Source organism: Ptychodera flava, chromosome 20, assembly GCF_041260155.1.
Source record: "Ptychodera flava strain L36383 chromosome 20, AS_Pfla_20210202, whole genome shotgun sequence".
NCBI classification, from domain to species: Eukaryota; Metazoa; Hemichordata; class Enteropneusta; family Ptychoderidae; genus Ptychodera; species Ptychodera flava.
This window is the reverse complement of record NC_091947.1, coordinates 20,535,020-20,557,302: the sequence shown is the minus strand read 5'-3', so window position 1 is coordinate 20,557,302 and position 22,283 is coordinate 20,535,020. Positions and strand designations below refer to the sequence as shown.

The following is a 22,283-nucleotide window of genomic DNA, read 5'->3' as shown; positions in this document are numbered from 1 at the left end:
GCTTTCAAGATGATGTCAGGTATATCATTTTGTAGAATGGAGCACTCAAATACATGAAATCAAATTACATGTTTTGGAAATACTCTCAGGTCATCAATGTAAACCGGGTGGTACGGTTCGAATCGTGTTCTGTACATATAAAAATTTTTAAAAATTTAAAAATGGCGTCGGATGCGAAGAAGGAAAGCAAAGCCTCGGCCTCAGTTGCTTCACCGCAGCCAATAGAAACAGTAAATCCAGATGAACTACCGGCTGAACTCGCGGGATGGGAGAGGTATCGTCAAGAGGGTTTCAAAGAGAAATTCATGAGGAAATTCAAAGAGAACCCATTCGTTCCTGTCGGTAAGACCATAAGTCGTACGCAATACATTTACCCCGTGTGCATTTGTTCGTGTCACTGTCATTGTCAATGTTACGCAACAGCGGTCTACCAGACTCTGCTCTGCTTTTAGTCTGCACTTTCAACCATTCGAACTTGAACTCGGACACATTTCGTTCGAATTTTTGTCACAGCGTTAGGACATTTTGACGATTGGATGTTTTAGTTGTTTGCATTTTATCTGTCCCATATACAGTGCTCAAGTGCAAAAAATGTGTGCAGCTATTCAGTGCATACCGTGATACACGCGGAGGGCGCCCTGCAATATTGGAACCACGGCCAATAATGCACAGAGGCAAAGGTCTCAACTCTGGTAATAGCGTCCTGGTATTACCGTATAGCGTCATGCTCAATGACAGTATTTATTACTCATAAATGTCAGTCTGATGCCATTGAAACATCCAGATACAGTATTCTAACTCACTTTGACCATGGACGTCCATTTCCTAAGATTTGATTTGCAAATATTAGCCTCTGGCATCATGCACAAAATTGTGCATTTATAAAGAATCATCAGAAATTTCCGTTGCCTTTTATTGCCTTTCAGGTATGATCACAACAGCAGTGGTTCTGTCAATGGGCCTTGCACAGTTCCGACGAGGTGACCGCAGAAAGTCGCAGACCATGATGAGAATGAGAATAGGAGCACAGGGATTCACAGTTATGGCTCTCATAATGGGAATCGTGGTGACCGCTACCAAGGGAAGCAGCAAAAAATGAAAGCCATCCATCAAACAGACGGACTGTGTGCTACTTTCTTCCAGATTTGTAATGAGACTTAGATTTACAGACAAAGAATATTTAGTGTAAAAACAAGAAATCATGAAAATATACAAGAAAAAGCATAGACCGTCTCGCTTCAACTGTCTATGAAAAAAGCAACTTTTGTAAGTCCATAAAGAAAAAACAAAAACAACCAACAAAGTAAACAGGAGCTAAGAAAACTAACTCCAACAAGTGGAACATTGTGGTTACTCAACATGATTAGGAATGTACGTTTCAAACACACACACAGGACCTCTATTTGACAGAGGTTAAAATTGTATCTATTATTTGAGTCAGTTGTGAGATCCCGTGGGGGAGCTCAGAATTTGGAAAGCATGCAGACTTGACAAGCGCCACCAAGGAAATATGGGTGTTGATTAGAGATTCTGAAGAACCGGCCAGCTTAGAGACTTTGCATCTATATGAAGACGTGAAAAACATTAACATTCAGCTATTCCCACACCTTCCCCAACCCCACACCTCAAAAAAGTAGAAAGTAAAGTCTACAGTGTGTAAATCTTTTGTTGTTTTTTCTACATATCTCTCAAGTGAAGTGGTATTAATATAGATTTGAGCTACTGTTTGGTTTAGCACAATTTCATAAAATCATAATGCGTGTAAATAGGCATTGTTGCAGCGAAAAGAATTTTTGTAAAAGAAGTCTTGTTTAAAGTCAGTATCTGGCTCGGTATCTGGGTCAAAATCAAACCATGATGCATCAAAGTTGAATTCAAACTAAAAATGTTGCCATTTCAGGTCCTCTCTCTGCTAAAATGTGAATGGGTTCCCGAGCCTGGTAACTGTCAGCCCAAGGATTGTTGTGTCTCAATAGATGTGTACTTTGGCATATCACAAGTATTTGAAGAATCCACCAATGATGAAATCAAAAAAATATCCATGCCTGACAGTTAACTAACAACTTGATCACTTTCTATCTGTAATACGGCAGCATTCCTGCATCTGCTGTCATAAATATCAATGATATACAGTTAAACCCATCATCATTAAAACTAGACACCATTTTGAATGGACAGAGATCTGTCAACATTGCCCAATCAGTGTAGGAGTCATGTTTCAATTCTTTGCAGGTCTCATTGTGGTGCCTCATGGACAATTCACTGAGAAATAAGTCAGCTTTGTACAAGTTTTTGTTCAGAAATGTTTCATCGCATGTCTCAAAGCAGTCTGCTCTGTTCCTCCTGTACAAGCAGAGCAGTGGAAATTATGCAAACAAAAAGCCATCTTGTCTCAGTGACTCCAGACTTGAACCAATTACAAATATTTTTAGTCTGCATTCTTCATGAACTAGCCTTTTCTAGCTCATCATCTGTACAGTTGAATCTTTCACCCATTTTCCATCGTACATAGACCCAGACACCCGGTTGCACAACCCAAGGTTCATTGAAACTGCTGAGATGACAGGGAGATTGGTGTGGTGATAGGTGATATTTCAAAATGTGTCAAACATTTTGTCAATCTTTAATACCGTAATGCATTTATTTTCCTGCTTGAACGTTTATGGAAAGCGATGAATTATTCTGTATTTGCTGAAAGAAAAATTCATCTCAGAGGTAATGCAGGGAGTGAAAAACACAAGTTTCAGCCAAGGTCACAATTTGTGAAAGCAAGGCAGCCATTTTGAGTTATCATGGCTTGAAAATATTACCAGTACAAAATTTTTGAATGTATTAATGACTTCAAAGCAAAACACAGAGGCATAAAATTGCAGAAAATCTGTTAGCAAAATTTTAAAAGATATTGGGTTTGACAATACTTCCTTTCAGGAATTTCGATGTCTGATCTCTATGGTCAGTGATGTCAATACCATTATCCTACATTAAAACTTAGAGATTTCACCATGATTACGAAGGATTAGTCCAGAAATGTAATTGAAGATTGTCTAGTTTCATTAGTTCACTGTGCTGAACTCTTTATTTATCTTGCTTGAAACACTGAGTTTGCGATCAACAAGAGTACATCATATCCAATAATTTGTTTGCCTGGTAATTTTAATTAAATATATATCAAGTGAATAAACAGAAACAGTTGTCCTAGTTGCTTTCTTTGTAAATACCTATTCACCTAGACTTGGGGGCGATAGGTGAAACTGATGGTGACTGGTATCTCTGAACACAGCCAATTTGATCACCATGATACACCTGGCAAGTGGTAATATGACAATGCCGGTATCAGGCCAAGTTATTACGTGCTTCAAAATTTTAAGAACTTTAAATGTTTGCTCAAACTTTCCTCAATGACATTTCCAACCATACTCTTACCAAATCAAGAATAAGAATCAGAGATACAAATTAACTAACATTTTCCAATATTTTAAATTCAAAATGGCCACCATCCTCATGGTAACTCTATGGGGAAAAATAAAATTTTCGATTCTCAAAAAACTAAGATTTAAATTTTTCTTACTCCAAGAGCTTTAAAAAGAGCCCCCAAAAATGGTTGATCAGAAAAGAGTTGTAAAAATTTGAGACTATGATAAACGTTTTCGAGGCGCATTCTACCTGAAACCAGTCGGGCACGACAGGTCCCATATCACATGTTGCATTGTAATAGAAATTTTAATATTTGAAGACCCCTGAAGGACCCAAATACTGTACATACATTTTCTGCTTACCAAACCAGCTCTCACATACTGTGCCACGTAGGTTGTTTTAAGCATACAGATGGATCAATGCCGCTTTTTACTGGCTCAGCAGATGGGGAAGTGACACTGATTAGCAGTATTAGGGTTAAAACTGGATGTAGAGACAGTGATATTTTCACCTTTGCTTGTACTATGCTGTTCTCATAACATGATAGCTGCTTTGCAAACTTGTTCAACCAGACTCCTCACGATTAAAATCCACCCTATAACCATCCAACAGCTGGATGTGTGCAGAGCTCATTGAAATGTGGTTATTTGAAAAAAAATCTCTTTCCAGATCTAAACAACCACTTTGCAATCTTTTTTGTCACAGAAAAGGTTTGTACACACTTGGATTGTCCTTGAATTTGAAATATTTTTTTTTAAAGTTCAGAATAAATATGTTATTCTCACAGAAACCACCCGGAGAATTGATCTGGTATTAAAAGTACCAACTGTGCTATATCGTGTGTTCTGGAATCATTTTGAAGTATGTGGAGTATATGCTTAGTTATCAACCTTTCTTTTACGTACTGTTAGAATAGCAAATTTAATTTTTTTCTTTCCATGGAGTTAACATAGGAATAGTGGTCATTGTGAAATCACATTGTTGGCAATTTGCTGCTTTGCTGCCAAAATTGGCTTATTCTTGATCTTTGAAAGATGGTTTGAGTTTTCCTTGAGGAAAATCTCAGAAAAAGGTTAATTGTTCAGTTACAAGGAACACACAAAATCAATGAAGAATAGGAGCAATATAAATTCGGTTTTAAGGGAAGGAGTGGTTGCTAGAGAAACTGTTCAACAGTAATGTTACTGTACAAAAGCACCACAGCTATAACCGACTTGCATTCTCAAATACAATACTGGAGATATCCCATGATTCATTGTGATTTGTACCCTCAGATTCCTCCGTGAAGCCTTCGCATGTCTCCCATGTGCAGGAAAATTCATAGTTTTTAAAAATTCTTAAAAAGAGCTTCTACGTACATCGTTCTTGTCAGTTCTCATTTCACATGATTTTGTCAGTTCTCATTTCACACGATTTGGAAAATTATGCTTGAATGGGAGACCAGCTCGCTTTTTTGTAAAATGTTCAACTGATTGTGACCTCAGCCACACAGAATAGTGTGGTGGAAGGTAAGGAGACTACAGGTAGTTGTACCCGTTTTATGAACAACTGAATATTGATAATTTTCAGTGCAAATGACAAAGGACATTTTTATGCTAACTTTTCTCGAAATGACCTCTTCATTTTGTCACAACTTGCTTCTCAAAAGTATGGTATTTGTAGCCCATGGAGATCGTGATTTTTATGGTTACATAACAGTCATTTTGAAACTTCCACCGAACTATTTACACAAACTTCTACTAGATATAATTAAAGAATTATTTAAAAATATTTTGATATTTCACATTACTGTCAATGTTTATATGCAGAGCTGTAAGAAAAGTAACTTTCATAGGTACAAATCAAATAGAATTGTGGGTAATTTATTGTACTGTGAGTCACTGTCACCAACCACTTGAAAATTATCACTTGTTACACAACGATCACACTACAAAATACATACAGAAAACACCTTTGTACATTGTTTTATTCATAATTTACATTTCCGTCACAAGAAACTGAGAATGACCAGAAGATTAAACTTTAAAAATTACACACGCTGCATAAAAATTTAATTCACTATTTTAGAGAAAAGGAATATACTTTGGATGGAATCCTGTAAACTCAGAGCAATGTCGCGAAAAAGTACAAGCAGACTAGAATGTGTCTGACACCTGTGTACATCCCAGGTGTTCAATAAATTCCCCCCTGACCAATCAGACGCTTGAAAACTGCAGGGGTCACTGGTGCTTCTGTTTACTCATTACATGTACTTCAGTAGAACAGAACGTACCTCGGGGACAGACATTCGGACTCTCAAACTTTTACAATTCTCTTCTGATATACCACATGTGGGGGTTCATTTTAAAGCTCTTGGTAAAAGAAAACTTTCCACCGGCTTAGTTTTTTGAAATTCGAAAATTTTTATTTTTCGCCATAGAGTTAACACAGGGATGGCGGCCATTTTGAATTTCTAATATCGGTAAATCTTGGGTAATTTGTTTCTCTAGTACCAAAATTTGCACGGTGACCCCTATTTTTATTCTTGATTTTGAAAGAGAATGATTGAAAGATTCCTTGAGGAAAGTTAGAGCAAAAGTTTAAGTCTTTCACTTTCGAGGTGCATACTACCTTTAACGTCCCATAGAATGCAAGCAGATTGGGGAGTGAACCAAGGACTTCATGATGTAAATTGTCAAGGAAAAAGAATATGATTTGGTTGGCATTCCACAGTGCAATTAGCATTTTACAATAGTGTAGTACTGCTCTACCACTTTTAAGTTAAACAAGGTTTTTGTAATTAAGTAATTTTACAGAATTGCAACTACTGTATCATTCCAGGCGGTAGTTATCTCAGATTATCATTACTAATCCTAATTTAAACAGACTGGTTCAGCATTTTAAGCAAGACTTTTCATTCTACTACCTAAACTAGCAGTATAAAAAATATCTCATATTAAAGCTTGTCAACACAGTTTTTTTAATGTATAATTTGTATTTTTTTCTTTGGAAAGGAGTTTATTAGAAAATGGTTTTGAATATTGAGTTTTATTAAACTATTGTGTGCATACAGACACGCTATGTGATGTACAAATGCAAGGCTAGAGATTATGTTTTCGGCAGGCAGAGTTACTGGATTGCTGACTTCTCACAAATGCTTACACCAACAGTAACTGCTATTTTCCCTAAAACGTAGTCGTAGTGGATGATATGTACAAAGTAGATGCATGTGCAAATTCCATGCAAATTAGCAAGGTCAAATCCCCCCCCCCCATGTAACAAATAGCATTGTCTCTTTCATTGTATTTGCATATGCTTTGTACCTACACTACATGTTCCAGCCATTGATGTGATAGATAGAAATGTTGTTACCAGTCAAAGTGGTAAGACAACCCTGGACTTCAGGAACAAACATCATACATATGGATTATCCATGACAGAAACCAAACATGTTTTTGACTCCAGTAAGTGTACAGTGCCAATTGTAGCATTGGAAATTCTTTGGTCACATCAAAATCTATGTGACAATATCTTGATACGGTTATTTCACTACTATCATATGATTAATACTGTTAATTTTGTAACAAATCAGTCTTTTCTGATGTTCAAACTTCCATGGATAGTGACACACGTTTGATGTCTTTTTTACTTTTCTTTCAGTCATGTAGTGTTATTAAGCCAGACAGTCGCACTTTCCTCGAATACAACTTTACAAACTTGATTTTTTACACATCTTATGTGTAACCCTGCTGTGAAAATCATTCAAAGCACCATAAGAAAGGCCACATAAAGAAATTAAAATCACATGTTTTGATTTGTACAAGTTCACCTAACAGGTTGCTACAAATCTTTAACAATCTGAAATTTCATGAAAGTGACTGCTTTATATGCAAGTAAGAAAGCTGTTTCACACACATCAATACTGCTACATTAATTTCACCCCTGAGAAAAATGCATCTCTTATATCAAGCATCTTTCTGCAAGCAGAGAACACCTAAGTTCTTGTAAGCAAAAGGTCACGTAATGCTGTATGGCGCCCTCAACAAGAAAAGCGAACCACTTTGTTTTTATTGTATGCTTGGTAAATTTGTGACAGTGTGTTTTGGTGGATTTTCTTTCAAGTTCTGAAAACTATTTCAAAAGAACTGAATCATGAAAAGTACAAAATATTGAATACAACACCAAAGTAATAGGCATCAAATTAGAAATGTTCAAGTTACTGCGAGCTACATAACTCCTTGATAAACGAATAAAAATTACATCATTTTTTACAACAAAAGAATGGATGGAAATAGAGCAAAAACAAAACTACCAAAATATTTAGCCTAAACATATACACATTACATTATTCTTTTACACTGTGATTTCACACAGTTTGACTGCTTATCTATACAACACAGCAAATAAAATATGATAGGTAAAGCTGTATGACACAACCTTGAACTTCTCTGAACTCCATTGATATGCACAAAAGAATGGTCCTAATGATTGACTGTGGTGGACAATTCCATTTTGGATGCAATGAAAAGGGGAGGGAGACCAGACCTCAATGAGGAGTAGAACAAGGTTTTGTGCCATACATTTTTCAAATTTACACCTATGAAAATATTTTAAGTCCTTTTTTGCACATTCTCTTCTTATACTTTGAAATAGGGAATTACATTTCAGTCTAGGGTGGCAAGGGAATATTCTATAACCCTTTCACCCCCACTTCCCTGTGTACTGGTCCAAAAGTACTATCGTGAGGAATAGGATCAATCTAAATGTTGGGGGTGATGGGATTTATATAGGAAGGCCATTAAAAGAATTGTTCATTGATTCCCATTTTGAAATACATGTCAAGAACCTATTCCTGTTGTAAGCTTCATACTCAGATTCAATATTACTTTCAGCAAATACCTAGGAGGCAGCAATACGTTATTCACAATGCTTGCATGGACCGAGCTGGCAACTTATCCATGGTTGTCCTTCATTCTGATGTGTACATTGCCTTCTGAATCAAGCACTGCAAACTAGATGATGACCCTGCCTCCCCATGCCTTACTAGAAGCTACATTTTCATCGGACCAAGTTTACATGGGAGAAAGAAATATGGGGTACCCCGGCAACATTCCTGCCTCCCCTAACAATTGACTTGCACTGAGACACAAAGGGAAACCCTGGTAAACATGGCTGGAAATCCCTATTGATATTACCTGAATGGCCCTCCCTTACAAAGAATGCAATAAGTGACATCAGCACCAATCAAAAAACAGCATGTCCCCAGACTGTACAGATGACGCTTGAGTTTTTGGGTTGTGTATGGAGCACAGGTTTGTGTCTATAGCGGTTCAATAATTCTGTATACTAATTATTCCCATGACACAAAAGTTACAATAACACATATGATTTGTCCAAAAAAATTTACATCCCCTGAAGTGTTACAGTTAGCTGTATCTCAACTTAGAGAAAATACTGAATATTTACCCTGCTTGTATGGTAAACACACGCATTGTGAAAATGTCACCCTGACATGAATGCTTGAACTAAGAAAACTAATTTGACCCTGAATGTGATCATTTGCAAGTTCATCTTGAAGAGAGATACTGGGGAAATGCACAGCATGGGAACAGAATGCTCAGGTTACCCTTGTCTCATCCGATAAATATTCATTGGGCTGGGGTTCAAAGTTCAAGAACCCGAACCTGCACCATGATCTTCCAAGGGTACTGTTGGCACTCCATACCCAGGCTAGAGAATTTTAGACACAAACCAATGCTTCCAGAACACCCCTTATTGAAAATGTCTCCTTTTTTCACTTTCTTTTCTAAGATTTTTTGGTAAGTTTTGTCAGCAAATCGTAGACTGTCGGCACGCCTAACTGTGCGGATCTGAGTGGTACCTGAGTTTCAACAACGTGGATGTCTCTGCTCGATACATGATTTTTCAACTCCAGGATTTCTCGGATTTCTCCTGCACCCTTGGCTCCAGGGACATCCTATAAGGGTTAAATAAGAAATAGAGTATACATCTTATCTTGTTATAAAACTGCTAGTGACACTCAAACGTATGACATATAATGGAAATATAATATATTGTATCATACCAGTATATTGATGGTGAAAACTGTAGCAATCTGATTGGTCGAGATGTGAAAATAACCATGCCATATTTGGGATATAGCAAGGTTGGCACACCTGCAAGCTCTCGGAAAGAGCAAAATCCTTTACTGACATTCCATGCCAGAATTTCAATATACTGTTACGATTTAATGGCAACAAACCACACCCTGCCACAGTATACCACTCGGTTTTGACCAGCTTACTCCATATAGGCACTCGCTATCGCTTGTGCATATACATCGTGAACTGGACGTAACCTTGTTGCTGGGTGGGATTCATAATATCTATTAGTCGACCTTTGACCCGGACTTTCTGATGAAAAAGCTGCACTTTAACATCACGGGTTAAAGTTCACGGCTGACGGGTGAAATTTAGATCAAAGTGCTCAGTGAATACACAATGCTCAATCAATTCACATTTCAAATTATCTACTACAATTACCACTAGGTCTGATGTGTCATTCATTAAATGGCTTTGTACTGATAAAATCACTTGTTTACAACACCATGCTATTCCTACCTGTCAATCTTATCATGCGATATCCTGACAATTGTACAAACATCAATTACATTTAAATTTTACCTCATAACATCAGTTACTAGTCAATTTTATCCATACAATGGTAATCATATGTAAATTTTCAAAATGTAACATCAGTCATACATAAATTTTATAACATAACATTAATTGTGAGTAAATTTTATCACATAACATTATATCAGTCAATTTTATCAACCCATATTTTGAAAAGACAGCCTCTGAACATGGAAAATTTGCATGAAATACGGTTAGTAAGGGAATGAATTTTTAATGTCATGATAAATAGACTGCAGGTTCAATCAGCATTTCTCATTTAAGAGACTAGTAATACTCAAGGGACTAGGGGCTATTATGATATTATCAACAGACTGAATTGAAACCATGACGCTGAAATATTTGCCGGGTTATGAAATTTGTTTAATATTGGTCGAAAAGGAAGTGACATTTTCTCTGTAAATTTTTTTTATGATTCAAAAGCTTTTTTCTCCTCCTGTCTTGCAAAATATTTACAATGAATGCAAAGTTTCTTTTCTTTTCTTTGCAAGTGTCATTACGTTGACTTTCAAAGCCAATGTTCAGAGCAGGTATTTGACTAGCTGAGACTGTTCAATAGTCTAATTTATCTCATTTGGCTGTGGAGTGATTTGGTTTTTTATTTCTGTCGGCTAGACAAGCAAACGAGTAAACACGAGGTGGAAAATAAATGAAGGTATTTAGGCAGCTAATGACTTTTCACAAGCTGGTGAGTTTCTTTGACAATTGAATGGGGACAGCATAAAACCACGAGTGACACTGATTTAATCGACTGAAAGACAAGCTAACTGAAGAAGCAAACAGATTGCTATTACCTTCACTGATAATGACCAATCGATGAACCGTAAAACATAATGATCGTTTCACAAGCATTGCCCCAGAGAGGGTAATTTTCAAGGCAAAGTCACCTTGAAGAGAATAAGCTTATCGAATCTCAAATCTTTGCATTTTTACACGCATTATTAAGTTTTCCAACCCTTGACAATCTGTGCATCTAATAATTTCTGCTGAACACAGCTACAAACTATGCCGCATGTACTCTTTATATTGCAAACTGATATTTAACAGTATGCTAACATACTGTGTGGTAGACTTTGCCTTTTAACGATATCACCTCACCATTGAGTAGTACAAAACAAAATACGAGAATGGTACACAAATGAATTACATACATGCTGTATGTGAATATTTACATATTGAACTTCTGATAGGGCAAAAATGGCAGTACATCAGTTATATGTATCCGCTGTAAAAACCGCACAGTCAGCTATTCACAGACACATAGATTCAAAATCTCATAAGTTTTTCCATTGCATACACCTTACGTGGACTCATAGAAGAAATCTCACAAGCTTGTCTACATAAAAACTGATAATATAATTTTTCCTATTGAGGTAGCAGAGAATAGAGAGATTCTGAATGTCAAATATCGTTAATTTTGGGGTAGTTAGTTTCTCTAAACCAACCATTTTGTTTAGCAAACTCTGATTTGTGTTTACGATTTGAAAAAGTTTGATAATATCTTTTAGCATAGTAGCCCGGGGGGCAAAAAAATTTTCAACTTTCATTTTCATCCAATGTCTACATCAGACCACTGTACACTCATGTATCGTTGATAAAACTCCAACAGTTGAAACTTTTCATCCCACTCCCATTTTACAAAATAAAACAAAGACAAGCGACCTAGCGGCCGATATAGCTCCGCTGTGTTTATGTAGAGAATAACTATTTTTGACACATGTTGATGAAGTAGGTGGAAATCTTTGATAGCTCAATGCAGTGGCCAGAAAGAAGTGGCTAAAATAGCTGCAAAAATACACAATAGAAGATTTCATTGTACTTTGAATAAATCACATTGGATCATCCCTAAGAACATGTCAACCAAAGCTATCTGATGAGTATTTTTTTTGGAGAATAAAATTTTCTGACCAAAACTGGCAAAAATTGCCCCAAAAAATAAAATTTGCAGATTTCATCATAATTTCAAAAGATCAAATTTAGTTCATCTATAGAAACCTGTATACCAAATTTCAAAGCTGTTGACAGTACTTTTTGAGAAACACATTTTTTTAACCAAAAATGGAAAAAATTGACCCAAAAATTCAAAATTGCAGATTTCATCATTATTTCGATAAACATTATTTAGTTCATCTATAGAAACCTCTATACCAAATTTCAAAGCTATCAGATGAGTAGTTTTGGAAATACTGGTACACATTTTTTGACCAAAATGGCAAAATTGCCCCAAAAATACAAAATTACAGATTTCATCAGAAATTCAATATATATTACTTAGCTCATCTGTAGAAACCTGTATACCAAATTGCAAAGCTATCAGATGAGTAATTTTGGAAATACACATTTTTTGACCAAAAGTGGCAAAAATTGCCCCAAAAATACAAAATTGCAGATTTCATCATAATTTCAACAAATATCATTTAGTTCATCTGTAGAACCTGTATGCCAAATTTCAAAACTATCAGACCAGTACTTTTTGAGAAATACATTTTTTGACCAAAAATCGCAAAAATTGCCTTAAAAATGCAAATTTGCATATTTCTGCACAATTTGAACAAATCTGAAATAGATCATCCCTAGGGACATATGTACCAAATATCAAAGCTATCTGACTGGTAGTTTTGAAGGAGAAGATTTTTAAAAAATTTTTTACCAAAAATGACAAAAATTGCCTTAAAAATACAAATATGCAAATTTCACCACAATTTGAACAAATCTGTCTGAAGTCACCCTAAGTAAACTGCATATCAAATTTCAAAGCAATCAGACAAGCGGTTTCAGAGAAGAAGAGTTTTTTACCAAAAACACCAAAAAATGCCCCAAAAATACAAATATGCAAATTTCACTACGATTTGAACAAACTTAAGTGAGGTCACCCCAAGTGAGCTGCATATAGAATTTCAAAGCAATTGGACTTGCGGTTTCAGAGGAGAAGGCAATTGTTGACGGACGACGACGGACGACGACGGACGACGACGACGACGGACGACGACGGACAACGACGGAAAATCAACCTATTTGATAAGCTCCGCGTTGCTGACAGCGGAGCTAAAAAGAGCCGACACTGTACCTGTTTATTTGCAATGATTATTGCCGGCACTCCTGTCAGCCTTGCATCAGCTAGGAGTTTCCCTAGTTCCTCTTTGGCAAGGTCAAATCTCTCTGTATCGGCCGAATCGACCACAAACAGCAGCACCTCTGTACCTACGATGAAGTTTTCCCAATACGACCGCACATTCTCCTTACCACCAACTGTAAAACAATGACAATATTAGCATTCCCGGAATCACTGGACCGGTGACTAAAAACAAATATGGAATTCACAGGTAGAATATCAAATTTGGGGAATACGGCAAGGCTAAAATAAAACAAAACTTTTTCTGCAGATGATCTGTGTACGACAAAAGATCTAGCACAAGGATTTATTTTTTATAAACCAATAATTTTATGAGACTGAATGTCTGGTACATGTAACTGCAAATAGGGAATTTTACGTTGAGGAATTCTGAATACAAACAGAAACGAAATGATTGTTTGTTATAAATGTACCCATGATGTCATCCAATAAGAACGGACTCATTAATTACTGAAAAAAAAAAATACACGTATTTGTGGCTGAATTTGAAGATTTTAAAAATATTACGATTAGTAAATTAAAAGAAGAAGTGTTGAATCTGGTAGACGACTCTTTAGTTCTGAATTTGAAATATCTGATGATAATTTACAATACTTGTCAAATTTTTAACAAAATTGCTCAGGAGGTATTTGTCAATATTGTTTTTCAAAAAAAGGAAGGTTGCTGTTTGTCCCCTTTTGAGATGGTAGGTATATTCAGGAACTGCCACTTCTAATCCGAGATGAAATACGCAGAAAAGTCTCTGGCTTTTCTGATAAATTTGAAAAGAGAGCGACTAAAAAAAGCAACTTAATTTGATAAATGAGACAATGACAACATTTATCTGCATACGTCATTCATCTTCATTAAAGCAATGAACGCAAGGATAGAAACGGACAAGTATATAAAGCCTGATGCGAGGAAAATCAACCAAACATTCATTAAGTCTGGCAGTTTGCCAGGAAGCAAGTTGTCTGAGCTATCTCAGCTCATCAAAAGCTTTATCTACCGGCCAACAATGCAGTCACAGGCGTTCTATCGCTTTAAATGCCATACCTTTATCATGAATGGTATTCCGAATGAAACGGAATTTCTGGGGTATTTATTTGTATGTCAGTATGCCAATAGAATGAACATAAGGAAAAAAACAACATACTGTACTTTACACTGATGTTGTTGAAAAACATTTACTACAGTAGATTCGCAGGTCTGCTACAATGGCTCAGATGATAGCAACAAACTTCTCCTCCATTTTTACCTGCCCCCCCCCCTCTCTCTCTCTCATATATTTAATTTGCCCTTATTCAATCAAACAATATAAAAATTGCAAGAGAATTGGCATCAATATATCAGCATTATCTCAAGTGTATATGTGTACAAAGGGGAACACACTGTGCTATCTCACCCCGGCAACCAGCCTGTGTAGTAGAAGTTAGGGGAGGGCAAGTCTGCTCAAAGTGACCTCTCACAGTGGAAAGGTCAAACAGTTCATTCTGATATTCTCATTGAGTTCATGCAGTATAACAAGAGGACAATGACCTGAATTTTTTTTGTTTGACACTGTCCCATATCTGGCACAACAACTAAATTCTCTGGCATTTTTTCAGGTATTTCATGCAACTACAGACTGTACAAAAATACACCATTCAAAGCACTACTACTGCATATCCACCTCGTAAAACCATTAAGCCCTGCTGAATGTAGTGTGCTTTGCTTTCTTTTATGACAAAAAAAATGAGAGTCAAAATGTCTGAAATAAATTTTACCAGAAAGGGGAATGAAAATTCAAATAATTGAATAAAAAAGTCAAAATTAATATCCAAGACAGCAAATATGGCACCGACAAATGTTGGAACATCAATGATGGCACTATTTGTTAGAAATTACGCTGAAAAGTCAAACCCAAGATGGGAGTCAACAATAAAACATTCACACTACAGTAAACTTTAAGGTGTAACATGCTTCAGAGACAGATATTCAGACTCTCAAACTTGTACAATTATTTTCTGATCTACCACTTGTGGGGGTTCATTTTGAAATTCTTGGTGTAAGAAAACTTTTCACCAGTTTAGTTTTTTGAAATTCAAATTTTATTTTTCTCCATAGAGTTAACACAGGGATGGCAGACATTTTGAATTTTATTATAAATATCAGTAAATCTTGGGTTATTTGTTTCTCTAGTACCAAAATGTGTACGGTGACCCCTAATTTTTATTCTTTATTTTGAAAGAGAATGGTTGAAAGATTCCTTAAGAATTAGGGTGCATACTATCTTAACCTATTCACCCCTCCCCCCCCCCCTACTCTCTGTGAATAGATCCACAACCACTATTCTAATAATAGGATTGGGCCAAACCATAGTGATGAAAGGGTTTAACAATCCTTGAACCAGAGGGATACAAATACTCACTTTCCCAGATATTCAGTGTGACATTCTCTGCTTGCACCACAATGACATGGAAGCCTTCTGTGGGTTTGGTTTCTTCTTTGTTATCTTGTTTTGAAAGACCATTGAGGAGGCTAGATTTGCCTGAGCCATCCAGTCCCAGCACCAACACCCTCTTCTCTGGACTTTCTTCCTGTCAGAATTAAAAAAAGATGCAAATTTGTTTCTTTTCTAAACACAGGTCAAAATTTTTCCCAAATCTAAATTTTAGAGTGAGATTTAACACTTTCACTGCAGGTAATTTATATTTATACATTCCTATGCATAAATACCTTAGAATAAAGGTAAACAAATGTTATTTGTACAAATGAGACAGTATGGTTATCATATCATTAACAATGAAACCAAATTTTTTTAGAAATTACACTACCCCATCAATCCACATAATTTACATGGCTGGGGCCGGTCATGTGATTTCTCCTGGATCACACGACTTTTACGTCACAGTAAATTTACATATAATAAGCCATAAGCAAATAACTAAAACATTTAAAGTATTTTCTGAACAGGTTTACCACGATAAAAATCTATATTATTTATCCCACACCTTTACATTAGTAATTCAGTCATGCCCCAATAACATTCTGTCAAAAACAATGTTTTGATAATTCAACCGGAATTTGTATGAAGTCATTATACGTATATATATATATATATATATATATATATATATATATATATATATATATATATATATATATATATATATATATATATATATATATATATATATATATATATATATATATATATATATATATATGCAAATTAACAAATCTGCATATCTTCACCAACTTAATGAAATATTTATGAATATGAACTTTTTAATCATCTAGAAATTATTTCATTCACTTTATACATTCGCCTATGATAATAATTACTTAAAGTTCCATTAGCTGTATCTTCTGGAGATTTTTCCGTTAGTTTTGATTGAAATGATCACTGGCTCATGTTGAATAGCCTGTCAAATAACATAGAATCGCATATTATTCGGAAACATTACGTGCCCTACAACTAAATAACATGTGATTTTACAACGAAAATTTCAATTTTTGTCCGGACAGAAATACAAACTCTGTTGACACGCGGATTGCAACAAAGGCATTCTTCTGCACCTGCGCGAGCCATTTACAGCAATTTCAAAATAAATATTCATTACTTATGCCCGGTACTTACGTCGTAGTCCATTGTCCGAGCACGTTGCGTAGCCAGATGTCTGGCAATCCACTACGCAATGTTGTTTTGATCCCGCAATAAACGTGAACTTGTACATATCGCGTGATCGCGGCGTCAACATTATCTTTGTTTTCCCCAGCACGCTGAGCATGCCAGACGTCAACAAACGAGCTCGGAAGGGCAACACGTTTGAACAAAATTAGCAGTTTTATGTGGCTATAACATCACTAATCATGTTTGTTTCTTCGTAAAACAACATTTTGCAACAAATATGAGCCTCCAACATGGAATTTTCCGAGGTAAAAATGGTCAAAAGTTACAAATAATGGCCCCTTAATAATTGATATTTCACAACTACCAATGGATGTTGATTGTTTTTCCATACATTTATGCCCTTCAAACATTGAAAGTGTTAATCCCTCTTTCCACAGGGTTCCATAGACAAACCACAGAAATAAATACAACTTTGGAAAAAGAGGACAATTTCCGGACACTATATGATGAGTGCATGTGATGCACTCTAGTTTGCTCTCCTACTCTTCCCCTTGTCACAGAGTAATGTGCAGTAATCTAGTCACGCACCACTGATCTGTGCCTCTGTGACTTTTAATTATAAAAGCACAGTTAAACACAACTTTCAGTCTCTGGCACACTGCTCTGAGTCAGTTTAATCTTACTCTCTCTGGTTCTTGATTATCGTGGATGTGGGCAAATAACTACTGTTAAACCTTTCAGGCCTGACCTCCTGGTAATATAAGGTATTTCCTGAACTTACCATGTAGATAGGGGTGAAGGCCTGAAATGGTCAATTTTTTAGATTTTGTGTGTTGATAACCTACATGGTTAGCAAGCATCAATGACCTGAAACGACACTGTGGACCCCAAAATCTGTAGTGTCTATTAAAGTTGTGTGTTTGTGCTCGCATCATTATGTGCAATTTCCCATTTACTAAAAAGAGGGATCTTAATTCTCTTTCTCAAAGGGTAATACAGTTCAGAACGTCTTTCAAAGTACATTCATAAACTTTCAGTTCAATTATATTTCAAAAGGGAATACAGTTCAGAATATATTGACAGTACATTCATGAAATTTTAATTCAACTATCTTCAACAAGTTCCCTTTGATTTGACAAGTCATCTGTTTGATATCTGTGTATACTCTGAATATGGATGGTTATTTACACTGACAAAATTGCAAATGCAATTTTATATCATTTTGAATTTGTAATAGTTTTGTAGATGCCATGGTCAGAGCAGACATACTGAATACAATTCAACTTGGCAAAAAAAAAAGGATGAACCACGACAAATATATTGCTGTGGTAATCTACCGGTATCTGCTTGTTAAGTTTTATGACAGCCATGTGTGATTAAAGTTTTGGTCGACACCACTGAGATACAGTTATGTCACTTTACATCATTTACCGTAGCTGTTAAAGTGAAAATAAAAGTGGCCATTTAAGGACTAAAGTGAAAGCAAAACTTGCACTTCCAGGTCTAGACTGTAGACACAGACTGAAAACAGACACTGCAGATCAAACTGCCTTGTGCAAGCACATTTCAACTGAACAACAAAGACAAAAATAATGGAAAAATGGTAAACACTATACAGTCCAGACTTAGTAGTCACCTCTTTATAGTGGTCACCTTGTGGCTGTTACCTGTAACATTTTACATGTCAAAGGCCCTCCAGTGTAAATATACAAGAAATCCTCAAGATTGGATATTAAAGGTACATGTACTTTCTCCCTCCTCGTTGTTGAAGAGTGGAATGCCTACCTGACTGGTATTCCAGGAGCATGAAGCGAAGCCATTCATGCAAAAAAACTGTTCATAAGTGATTTCCTAGGAAGCCGGCAATTTCTTCTCACAGAGTGAGCAAGGAAGTATCATTGCCAGCAACATGTGAAAAGCCCCATTGGAAGACATGGAGTATGATTCAGTTTTTGTTAAGTTTTCTGTAGGGGAGGGAAACAGCACGTTGATTAAGGTGGTACCGTAGGATTCAAATTGCTAAGCAACGGTTGCGAAGGGTAATTTCCAAAATCAATCAAAATGCAAAGTTGTCATGGTTTTCTTTGCATAATAAAGATTTACAGAACCATACAATCCCAAAAGACGCAGGTTTGCCGGGCGATTGGTCAGTGATGTCACACATATACAAATTTTCACATCTCTATTTTAAAACGTTTCACCTCCTACATATTTGCACCAAATTTTCAAAAATTTCAGATTGTAACACATGGGATACCTGTTTAGAGCCCCTAGCACAGATCAGGTTATCTGTTCAAGTACAAAAGATTTTTGAACAGGAAAAGATCTATTGTGTCATTTTGTGAAATTTTGCATGGTTTTAGGGCGATATCTCATAAACAGTGTGGAATTTTTAGAAACGCATGCTTATCTATATTCTCAATCTCAACTATGACTTCAATAAGCCTACCAAAAATCAGATTTTGCACATGGAAAAGTGTGCGTTTGGAACGTTGCCAGCGATAGCAACCAACTTCCTTCGGTATCGTCTTAATAGGTCTGAGAAGCTGTTGTAATGGGATGAGGATAGTGGGATCGTTTCACGTTGGAGATGATAAGGTGGACCATTTGATATCCTGGGGGGGCTTGGAAGATTTGGGGGAAAAAAAAGATGCCAGGTGGAGTTGCTCGGAAAAAAAATCTGGCTTTAAGTGGCTGATGGAAAAACAATTATGGACCATTGCGACTCGAAAAAAAAATCTTGGCAATTGTTCGATGCACACTGCAGCATCAATAAAAATCAAGCAGTAGCTCTGGAGTTTTATAAAGCATAAACCATTTCAAGCTTGAGGAACAATAACTGAATATGAACAATTGTACAGTATACATGACCTTCTGATTAGAGGAAGTATGCTGAAATTGAAATTGCTCACCAGTGTTTTCCAGAAATGTGTAAATCTGAATGTATAGATTTTGTCAAAATACCACAAGAAGAGAGACAGCCTGCAAACATTTTACTATTATCGTTTGCGTATAGAAAACTCATAACAATGAAAAAATGCGTAGAGACTCAATCCAATGCGTAATATTATTACGCATTGGATCAACTCTCTACACATTTTTTCATTGTTATGAGTTTTCTATATACTCATGTTTTATTCGTAAATGCGAACACTGTTATAGTGAATTATCTTACCAATGTTTTTCTTAACAAAAATGAGTTTGATGGTTTTGGGGAAACTACTATGTGGTAATGAAGAATGGGAAATGGGCAATGAAATGAGCAGACAGCAGGTGATTTAAGATTAAATGTTATATCTTCACTGCAAATAAAACCATAAGTGAGTCATAAATAATACAAACAAAACAAAATCATGTTTGTTTGTTTTGTTGTATGTGAGCCACGTCTAAGACACACAACAAAAGTACTGTTTCAGTCTGTAAATGTCACCTCAGATGCCACCAGAGAAAACCATTTCCACTCCAAAATTTCATTTTTCGCCTTGCGAGAGGGGGGTGTCCCCCCTCTCGCGCTCTCCCCCACCCTGGTTGGCTACATTCACTCGCCACTCAGTCGCTTCGCTCCCTCGCAGTCCACCCGTCTACTTTCTTAGATTACCCGGCTACTTTCAATGTAAGGACAACACTGACAAGTAAATGCCATAAATGTACATGATTTTACAAATATGTTTTTGTAAAGTGAATCAAAAATGTACATGTATTTACATATCTTTATTTAGTTTCTTGAATATAGTCGTGTGCGATAGAACAGCATCTTATTACTGGGTGTGAAAAACCAAGCAAACAACATTGCACCGAAATTTGGTAAAAAAAAAAATATCTCGAAGAAGGAAAGTGAAAAAAAAGTTGCCAGCATATGCCCTGTAGAAAAAAAATAATTCATGGTGAAGCACGTGGAAAAAAAATAATGGCTCTCCACCAATCTTCCAAGCCCCCCCCCCCCCAGGATATCAAATGGTCCACCCCTAAGTTAGATGTTTTTCTGCTGGGGTGTTGTGGGGAAGACAGGTGTAGTGGGGAAGACAGGAAGACAAGTTGGTGGGAGGGGAAATATTTCAAATCACATAAGGGAAGTTACGAACAGCTATTATTTTACCCTCCAAATTCCAGTTTTCTTCAAAATATACCAGTATATGTTTGCAAGTGAAAACATTTCTGTTCATAATTTTTTAAAAATTAGCTGGTTCGTTTACTCCTCCACCCCCACCCCCCCCCACCACCCCCCCCCCCCCCCACTCCCACTCCAGTCACTCATGCTCACTTTACCCATGGAGGTACCAGATTCTTCTGGTCCCTCCAGAGTTTGAGATCTGGTAAGTCCAGAGTAACAAACTCACTATTGGAGGATGTTGAGTTTGAGACTATGGCATGGTGTTATGCCTGAGCAAGGCACTTTATACTCCTCACTGCCCCATTGCTAAGGGGCATTGGGTATCTCTGCAAGGCAGGGCTGTGTGTTACCTGTGTTATGCAGCCTGGGAGGCTGTATAACACTGGTAACACACCACCTTGCCATGCAGAGCTAGGGCATTGGGTACCTTATCCTGTAACAGTAATTGGGTAATACCTGTTGGACGATGGATTGAAATAAAAAAAAGCATTACTCATTTACAGTAACTTTTTGACAATTTTTTCAGTATTTTTGTTCCACTTATCATCCCAAGTTTCCTTGTCTGTCTCCTACAGCATTTTCAGTTTTAAAATATCCAGTATTCTGTTTGTCAACACGACATGTCAGTGCGTGGCATGCATTGTATATCGTTGCTGACAACTTATCGGATTTAACTCCGGAGCTGAATTCAATTATCAAAAATGCAGGACACGCATATATTTAACTGTTAATGTTGACAAGCTAACTCGGTGTTCTCACGACCTGCAGGAAAGTTGAGCAAACTGTTTTCGATACATACAGTCAAAAACTTGAGAACTACTGCTAAATGTTTCAGTTACTGGGCCTCTAATCAGTTTGATAATTTGATAATTTCGCTTTGGTCAAACCACAAAGTCGGTCCCCTTGTGGCCTTGGTGACAGCGCAAACACTGATAAACATCATGTTTGATGAAGTTCTACAGACTACATGTATGAACCGGTTCATACGTTCCACACCTGGTGTCACTGTCAGTGACGACATCCGTGGTAAACATCGCACTCATGGTTTTACTCACCGTATTTAGCACTTCGAACCCCCCATCGAATTCATCTTCCGACGCAGCTCCTGCATTTCCCCTTTCCTTAAAATAGTACCAGACCCCTGCAACGACAGCTGCGCCTGCCCCTAGTGCCAAGGCAACTTTCGCTGCGTCTCCTGTGGCCGCCATGTTTTGTCGATGTCCTTGTACTGTTGTATATGAACGATTCTACATATACACAGCAATTTCGAGAGTGGGTAAACTATATGTTTGTCTAATTTCTCAAAACTAAGATATCAAAGTTATTTTGGGGGAAAAACAACGTTGTGTTTGCGAT

The 22,283-nt window shown here is 36.7% G+C and overlaps 2 protein-coding genes across 2 annotated transcripts; one reads left to right on the top strand and one right to left on the bottom strand.

The window, feature by feature from the left end:
* The first annotated feature begins 161 nt into the window (after positions 1 to 161).
* On the top strand, positions 162 to 1,099 carry LOC139120790 (HIG1 domain family member 2A, mitochondrial-like). Its single transcript, XM_070685339.1, has 2 exons — positions 162 to 342; positions 927 to 1,099. Exons 1-2 carry the CDS (start codon positions 162 to 164, stop codon positions 1,097 to 1,099), a joined length of 354 nt encoding a protein of 117 aa, XP_070541440.1.
* A 4,254-nt stretch (positions 1,100 to 5,353) lies between these two features.
* LOC139120280 (ADP-ribosylation factor-like protein 3) lies at positions 5,354 to 22,161 on the bottom strand. The gene is made up of 4 exons (XM_070684563.1): positions 21,983 to 22,161; positions 15,611 to 15,779; positions 13,156 to 13,337; positions 5,354 to 9,370 (listed from the first exon to the last, which is right to left on the bottom strand). Exons 1-4 carry the CDS (start codon positions 22,133 to 22,135, stop codon positions 9,200 to 9,202), a joined length of 675 nt encoding a protein of 224 aa, XP_070540664.1. The 5' UTR covers positions 22,136 to 22,161; the 3' UTR covers positions 5,354 to 9,199.
* Between the last annotated feature and the right edge of the window lie 122 nt (positions 22,162 to 22,283).